Source organism: Perca flavescens, chromosome 9 (genome assembly GCF_004354835.1).
Source record: "Perca flavescens isolate YP-PL-M2 chromosome 9, PFLA_1.0, whole genome shotgun sequence".
NCBI lineage: Eukaryota > Metazoa > Chordata > Actinopteri > Perciformes > Percidae > Perca > Perca flavescens.
Window position 1 is genome coordinate 3,669,406 of NC_041339.1, and position 9,049 is coordinate 3,678,454.

Here is a 9,049-nt window from a genome sequence, read left to right on the forward strand (position 1 = left end):
TCACATTGCTGTTTCTGTAGGAGGATATATTATTATACTTGATTTTCAAGATAGACAAAGTGTGTTGATGGGAAGAAGGCAATAGAATAGAAGCCATCATCATCATCCTGTTAGTATGGCTTTTCTCTGAACACCATGACTTGGTTGCTACAGTATGTGTCTCCCATGGTTCAACCATCTCCAAGGGGCCACACATAACTCCCACAGCTCAGAGCGATTTGTGTTGTTTCCTGGCGGTCTTAAATCCCTAAGGATACATTTCCGGACATATTTTGTTTCTGTTCATCAGTGCTGGAAATATGTAACTAAGGTCCAAGCCCTACACTTCTGTCACGCCTTCCACTTATCTTGTGCTTGTTATCTGTTAATAAAAGTTTGACAGCAATCTTCGAAACGAGAACTCCCTATTTTCACTGCGGTGTCAAGAGTCTTCTAGGAACATTTCTTTTTTTTCTTTTTTAACAAGCAACATCAGTATCTTTTTATATTTCATGTGTGGTTTTTTTTCTGTGTTAAACAGTAATTTGCCAGCTGTGTATCACACACAAACAACAGATATCATTTACACAGAGCACAACAAGATTCCTCTCCACCCACTCATGCCTGAATCAGCCCTTCTCAGTGTTCTCTTATTCCATCTCACTACACCTCACAAAACACTTGTTCCACATTTTGGGAAATAAGCTTATTTGACTGACGGACTGTTGCTGTCTGAGTTTCTTTGACCCAAACAGTGAATATACCAATTGTATAGACCAGGGGCGTCAAACTCATTTTCACTAAGGGCCACACTGAAAAAGGAGAATCGCATCAAGCGCCAGACATGTAATGTTTGACATGCTTTTGTTTCATTGAAAGAGAGAGCCCTGCATGGTCAACGTCCTCCCTGCATCTCTGACTTGATTCAGCTTCATACTCCCACCCATAGTCTGAGGTCATTAGGTCAGAGGCTAAAGTGGTTGCCGCACTCATTTAAAAACTAGAGAGGATCGATCATTCCAATCTGTGGCTCCTAGGCTGTGGAATGACTTTTTTTCTCAAAGTCTCAAAGTCGGTAAATCTGCCAAATCCTACTTTAAATGTCACGTAATTGCAGTTTAAAAATAAATGTCCTGTGTTTTTGTGGTTTGGCGCACAACTAGGTGGGCCAAAATCTATTGTGAACCTTAATTGATATACAGTCCGGATCTAAATCTGCAAGGGGCCGGATTCGGCTGGACACGTGGTATAGACCATAGACTGTATAATATTAAAGGACAAAGCATCTGGTTCAGCGAAGTGCTGCAAATACGGAAGTACCTTAAAGCTGCATTCTATCTGAATTCCAGCAGGGGGAGACACGTGCGGTTGCAAAAGGAGATGGGTTTCTGTAGAAGTCTATGAGAAAATGACCCACTTCTCACTTGATTTATTACCTCAGTAAACATTTTCATAATGAGTTTATGGTCTCAATCGTTAGTTTTAAGTCTTCTGCAACAGAGAATGATTTGAATTATGGTCTCGTTGATTTTAAAATCGACGATAAAGCAGGGGGTGTTTTAGGGGGTGGCTATGATGTGATTGACAGTTTGCGGCCTGTCTTTACATGTAATATAACCAGGGAACAAAGATGTATTTAAAACTTAGCTAGGCTAAATCTTACCTCGAATTATGTAGGCTAGCTTTCAGCAGCAGTTGTATCCAGATTGCCGGTGAAAGTGTGTAACATAGAGTGTAAGCAGCGTTGCCAACTCTCAGCTAAGGTCACAGTCAGATAGCGCCACATCCGCAACCAAGATGGCTGCGGCCGTAACGGCGAACTCGACGGCTCATAGCAGATCTCCACAAACCAATGGGTGACGTTGGACATGCTCTGTCCATTAATATTAACGGCCTATGGTATAGACGTTTAGCTTACAAGTTAGCTAGCAATGGACGCAACTCTTTGTTTTCAGCTCAGCCTCTGACTGAACTCAACAAAAACTCCAGTTCTTTCTGCGATTTCCCTCCAGTCTCTCTCCTTTTTCCTCATGTCTAAATGTTTAAAAACTCGGGATGAGCAAGTTGACCCATTTTCAACTCGCACGGTGGCTTCTGCGCCTCTGTCCGTACTGTCCCTGGCTAATTTGCATCTAATCTCCTCTTTCCATTTACTCTCCTCGCCTGCGTGAACACAACTTCCGACTAAAGGCGTTGATAGGCAGATTTTGTTAGATAAAGCCAAGCTAGCCTTGTTTCCAACCTTTATGTTAAGGTAATCAAACCAGCAGTAGCTTAACATTTAACGTACAGACATGGATGTGGTATCAATAAAGAAAGTGTATAAGCATATTTCCCCAAATGTCAAACCATTTCCTCCTACACTACCTAGGTTCCATATTTGACCAATAACACGTACAGTTAGGAAGCCTGTAGGCAGTCTTTATTTTTTTTTTATTCTTTCTTTGGCTACTTACACCAACACACATTCATAGCCAATATACAAAGTAGTCCAGTAGTTTGGGTGGTATAAACTAGTCAAGTGTTTGAATAAATACTGCACTCAAAGAACACAATGCAACTTGGCATAGATAATATTTGTAAAAAGGTACTATTTTTTTTGTGCTGTACATTTTTTTTTTTCAACATCAACAAGAACACCTCATTAAAATGAAGTGCAGATTCAGTGTTGGCAGATAACAGCTGATTCCCCATGACCCTGGCCCACTTTTCAGATAACATGAAATACAACATCACCGTGATAAACCACAGTAAACAAATCCAGGTACTCTCTTCAGGTGCTTTGAAATGTGAGGACTCCACATCTGTCATCCTATTGCTGCATGATAAAAAGCTTGAATTTGCAAAGTATCTTTTTGAAGACCTGTGCAAAAGGCCAGGCTTTCGGAGAGATTATGAAACTTTATAAAATCCTTAAAATACCATAAAATCCTCTTTGATCTAAATAAGAGTTGAAGGTCTTCTCGTCACAGCAGCCCTGTGAGGGACGCGATGTTATCTGACGCCGCTGTCTCCCTCCGCTGTGCTTAACAAGCAGACAGACCATAATTGAACAACTCGGTGGTGCTGTAGTTCTCCCTTAACATCTCAGACTAAATTATAATCATCACCCACAATCTGGCTCAAGTCATCATTTCACAGCATTGAGGATGTATAGAAGTGAGTGGTGATAAAGCTTAAACCACATTCCTTCTGCCTGTCCTACTTACAGAGATTGTCTTTGAATATTAGAACTGCAGTTTGTCTTCTCGCACCTTTTAATGGCTGTGTTGAATTGTCATATTGCTGTCAGATATGCTGTGACAATCCTCGCAAACATTTCTCGTATTTTTGAAAACTGGATTCTTTTTTCTTTTTTTTTTGGATGGAAGAACAGTATATGGATTTTTACAGTGTTTGACCCAACAACAGTTACTGCATTCATAAAAGCATGGAAGTGCAATTGAGTTCATCTAACAAGACTGAGCCTCAATCTGAGGCTGGACTGATTGTCTTTTCGGACACAGTATCTTCGAGAAAGCCCTTCGAAAGCTGCTGTGGCACAGAGGGTAAAGGAACGGGTTGATGGCCGAGTTCAGCCACAGAAGCCAGAACGTAATCTCGTACCAGTAGTTGGCCACACATTCGCCGCTACAGGCGGCGCGGATAATCATTAGCAGAGTGTAAGGAGCCCAGCAAATCCCAAAGATGCAGACAATGATGGCCAAAGACTTGGCGATCTTTTTGTCTCGAGTCAGACGGGATCTCTGTTTCCTGCGGCCAGGCGCCATGCACGAGGCCGTGTGCTGAAACGGCCTGGAGTTTTTTCTGTCGGGAGAGAACTTACCCCTCTGCATGAACACCTGACTGTTATTAGGGTCCACGCAGGAAGAAGGGGACAGGACATCGTCGTCGTCCTCGATGACCGCAGAGATGGCCGTAGGCTCGCTGGAAGACACCTTCCGAGTCTTCACAAAAAACACGGACCAGGCGGCCCCGTCCCTCTGCTTCTTACCGATCCTCTGCGGCTTGGCGTCGTCCTCGGCGCAGGCGGCGCCGCCGTCCCTGGTCCTGCGATGGATGTTCAGGTAAATGCTCAGGTTGAAGAACGCCACGGACACAAACGGGGTGAAGAACTCGAAGGTCGAGGCGCTGAGCAGGAAGTACCAGGTGAAATAAAACTCGGCGTAGCACTCGTGGCTCGGGACGACGCTCTCGCCGACGATTGTCTCCCAGAAGATGATGGCGGGGCCGTAAAGGAGGAAGGCCAGCACCCACACCGCCACCATCTTGAACACAGCCCGGCGGGTCATGTTTCGCTGCGCTCTGTATTTAACCTGCATCAAAAGAGAGATACAAGTGGTGTGTCACGATTGAAGACTGGAAAGGAGGCTTTTAAAGTGCACTATTTGTGTCTTTATTAACAAAACGCCACCAAAACATACTCAAACCAAAATACAAAAAAAAAAATATTAAACTGAGGCAAAATAACAGCAAACAAACAAAACGGCAACCTCACAGCAAGCTGCCAAGTCTCCTCTTTCTTCTCCTGAAGCCCTTTTTAACTCAGTCTCCCCTAATTGGACCATACCACCTGCACAGGTGATTATAGGGGATCTGGGGATCAGGTCCCGCATGTCACGTTTCCTAAACTCAACTTCTTTTACTAAACCATCTTGCAATAACACGCCAAGTGGCGTGTATGTTTACGTCCGCCGTATACAGCGCAGACATACACGCGGATAGCTCAAAATGCGTACATATAACACGCCACTTGGCTTAAGAAAGTGGGCGTGTATAGTTTACGCAAAGTCATGTTGCCAAGTCTTACAAAATGTACTGCAGAACTATCGTACCTATTGTTCTACACCTTAGGATTGCCCAGCCCCTCCCTACAGAAAGGACCTAATGAGGCAAACCTGCATGCACTCTCCCTGATTAAGCTGGTGAGCAGCTGATCTGCTGCCCCCACCCCCCCATATCACTAAAATCTGCTGAACAGGCCTATGTCAAATAACAAAGTAAAAAATTAACTAAAACAATAACTTACAACATTACACTGAAATTAAGGATTAAGCAAACACCAAACAGTCTCAATTTTGGGAACAGGGCCTAGTAAAGAGGGAGAAAAGAAGCCTTTTCACACGTGGTGACTCACAGCGATGACCAAAAAACTCTGCCGCACAATTAACGCTACTTGTTACATTCCACAGCTGTTCACGTATTAACAAAAGCACTTGTTTCTGCTCTGGGTGCCTTGTTAGGAAAAAAAAGAGCCCAGTTTGTATCATGAGATGCTGTAAATAAAACCCACTCGCGAGGCTCTCATTGTACGATGACTCACTGAAGCCAAAGACAGAAGGGGGGGAACTAAAGAGGAGTGTGAAAGAGACATCTGGTTTCTCCCGATCCACTCCTCCCTCGACATCAGCCGCCGCTCCTTCTCTTCACACTCACTCCATTTTCACTTCACCTCTTTTCAGACTAAACTCATTAAGCAGGGCTCCTCTATTTCCAATTCTCTCGCTCTTTTATTTATTTGTGTTTAAAAAAAAAAAAATCTTTCTTTGCCTCAAACCATCAATTATCTCTCTGCGACAGCTGCTAATGTCACCTAGGTCTAACAGCAACTTAAACAAATCCACTTCTCTGAATCAATAAATCATGAAACGGAGCCCCTTCATGATGCTAATAACTGATTCTGGCCCTGCTTTTGAGTGTTCATTACAAAAGTGCAAGACTCCCCATTTCCATTGTAAATTACAAATAATGCTGCTCTCTACGGATTGAGAATTAATACATACATAATAATACATAAATGAATATTTCATACTAAGCTGCTGATATCAAACCCTCGATCTAAAAGTGATAAAAGCTGTCACAAGCCAAGATGTTCTACACCTCTTGGTTAGCAGCTAAATACAATTCTTTTTCTGTACATGTGTCATCTGAAAAGTTTAGTTATTTAAAAAGCCAACTGAAATATTTCAGTGTTATGGCAATCGAGCACAAATAAACATAATGTCTGGGAGAGTACATCTTTAGAGGAAGTTTTATAATTGATGACTAATACTGACCATACTGGATGTTACAAAAATGTATCAACTGAAAATTGTTCAACGCTAATAGGGGCAATACATATCTGCTATTTTTTGTTCTGGTTGAAACCCTGATCAAAGAGGCCGTCTGGCTAGTATTTCACTTCTGTGTAGTTGGGGAACTCGCAACAGAAAGACATATATATATATATATATATATATATATATATATATATATATATATATATATATATAAAAAGGAATGGACAAAATTGAAGCAGCAAAATTGAAGCAGCAGAGGGAGAGAGATCCTGAATTTTAGTCTCAAGTATGAGTCGAGCTCCAAAAACATTTTCCATGATGCAACTCAACAGCAAGTTTCCTTAGACCCTTACTGCCTCCTAAATGTTTCCAAACCTTACACCTACTAAAACCTGTTAAAAAATGTGAGTCACAATGCCAAACTGAGATGGCCCTGATGATGTCACTATAACATCATTTTTTCTAGCGCTGAAGAGCTCCCCCAGAGCAACAGAAGCCATTATAAAACGTTTTATTGACTGACTTGAGTTGTATATATTTCTCGTGACTTGTGTAAAATCAGTTACCTTTGACATACATTACTGGACCTTATAGACTGCTGAGTTGACTGCCAATGTTTGCAAAATATTCACTTACTAGATTAACCAGATAGACAACTGTGTGTGTGTGTATGTGTGTGTCGTACAGGAAGTCACCGACAAATGTATAAGCTTCAATTTCTTGGCTGTTGTAATGCACTGGCTCGCACGTTTCTCACAGCAGTTGTTTTATTCATCTCTTTGGAGGCAGCTCCAGGTTCCTATCGCCTCACACAATCAGTAGTGAGTCCGCCCAAATCAACATCTCATGGTGAAATTGCAGCGTGGTGACTCGGTTCTGTTAAGACATTTGTACACACCGCAACAACAACAACAAAGACCCCACTGAGGGTAAAAACCAGAGAGGGCTGTAGATTTATACACTCAGTTTATGGGGAAAGCTCTTAGAGCTGGATGTAATGTTGGAAATTATGAGTTTCTTTATTATATAAAACAGTGATTTTGGTTTCTCTCTTTAAACCCATGATGCAGAAGCCCTACAGTTTACAGCAATGTTCACGACATAACTAACGAACAGCAAACTGCTGCCAAAGATTGATTTTCTAGTACAGCTACACTGAGATCAAAATCTGTCATGACATGCTGTTTGTGTGTGTGTGTGTGTGTGTGTGTTTGTGTGTGTTTGTTTGTGTGTGCGTCCCCTGTACTTACTGCTCTTGTGACTGACAGGAAGCGATCATAACTAATGAGGACAATGTTGAAGACTGAGGCGGTGCAGAGCAGGTAGTCCATAACCAGCCACAGCTTGCAGAGCCCCTTACCCAGCATCCACCGGCCCGTCAGGTTGTACGGGATGTACACCGGGATGCAGAAGGCACCTGGAACAGACACACACTGCATAACAATTCAACACCCCCCAACCAAAACTGTAATAACATGCACACCTCTCCAGACAGCCTGGATGTGAGGATCATTACATGTGACAAAAAAATGACTGGTTGCTGCCCTGCAGAGGTATGGTAAAATATATTTTAGATACAAGAGCAGCCTATTGGTTGTCTCATTAAAGAGATGGATATAACGTATCTAATGCTGCAGAAAGGAACAGCACAATAACAGAGATGTGAATGCCACACATCTTACACATCAATGAAGCAAAAAGGACGGCAAGGTCACTCTAAACTCATCAATGAATACTGTGAGTCACTGTAATTATACTGTGGGGAGATTGCAATGTGTTTGGGGCGTGTAGAAATAGTGATTTATTTTTTTATTGATATGGAGAAGAGGAGGAGGATGAACCAACTCACCCACGAGAAAATCGGATATAGCAAGGTTCAGAAAGAAATAGTTGCTTTGAGTTCTCAGACTTTTATCCACAATGAAAGCCATGATGACCAGCGCGTTCCCTGCCACCACGACGACCACCAGAGTCACCATGAGGACCGATAAGATCACCGCCAGGTGGCCCGGGAGGACGGTCCCAGCCTCGAACACCGCAGGAGTCAGGTTGCCGCTGGAGTTGGAGTCCAGAATATGCGCGCCCATAGTTAATAGGAAGCCAAAATCATTGTAGACCTTTTTCATTTCACGCACAGGAAGAACGAACACATCCAATTAGGCGACCCAACGTTCCGCTCCACTTTACCCAGGAGTCAAACATGTATGGAGACCTGTGGTTAAATGAAAATACTTTCCCCAAATCTTCCATTTCTCCGGAATAGTTCTGGGATTAGGAGAGACACAAGTTTAATTGAAAGCATAGGTTTTTTTATGATAATTTTGTAAGTCCTGTGGGTGCTCTCTCTCCTCTCTAGTCAGCCGGTGCATTAACAGTGCTGGCTGCCCGGTTTGCGCTACCGCGGAGCGCACAGTGGATTTTGTCACCAATGTCAAGACTGCCAGAATAGAAAATAGGTACTATATCCTCTCATATCTTCAAAATAAATGTCTTACGGCGACGATTTTGAGAAGATCGAATATTACATTTCATAATACCCTACGCATTTCCGGGGCAATTTGAACATGTGTTGAATTACATTGACGGGTTTCTCAGCGCATTACTTCCAAAACGTAATATTTAAAGCCAATATTAAGAGAATTCAAAATTAAAAAGACAGTTGAAATGTCTATAAACACCTGTGTGCAAGCCCATCTTAAACCATTGTAATGTGTCAGTTGTTTAACAAATTAAAACCACCAACAACAACAACAAAAAAACTTAAAAATGAAATAAAATCACTTAAAATTGCCCGCATGTGTGTGTTGTCAGTCACATGACTGAGAAAAAGAGGTGTCAAATCTTTTTTTCGCTTTTATTTTGGAGGCAATACAAATTCCGGACTTACTCAGGGATTTCTGCGCAATTGACGTTTTGCTTCGCAACAAATACATAATAAATAAATAAATCAATGACAACAAGTGATCAAAGACTGAAGATTGAAATCAAAAGCTGCAGTCTGTCCAGACGCC

The 9,049-nt window shown here is 42.2% G+C and overlaps 1 protein-coding gene across 1 annotated transcript; it reads right to left on the reverse strand.

Moving 5' to 3' along the window:
- Positions 1-2,384: 2,384 nt before the first annotated feature.
- LOC114561325 (histamine H3 receptor) lies at positions 2,385-8,455 on the reverse strand. The gene is made up of 3 exons (XM_028587287.1): positions 7,888-8,455; positions 7,289-7,455; positions 2,385-4,295 (listed from the first exon to the last, which is right to left on the reverse strand). Exons 1-3 carry the CDS (start codon positions 8,162-8,164, stop codon positions 3,432-3,434), a joined length of 1,308 nt encoding a protein of 435 aa, XP_028443088.1. The 5' UTR covers positions 8,165-8,455; the 3' UTR covers positions 2,385-3,431.
- Positions 8,456-9,049: the final 594 nt, after the last annotated feature.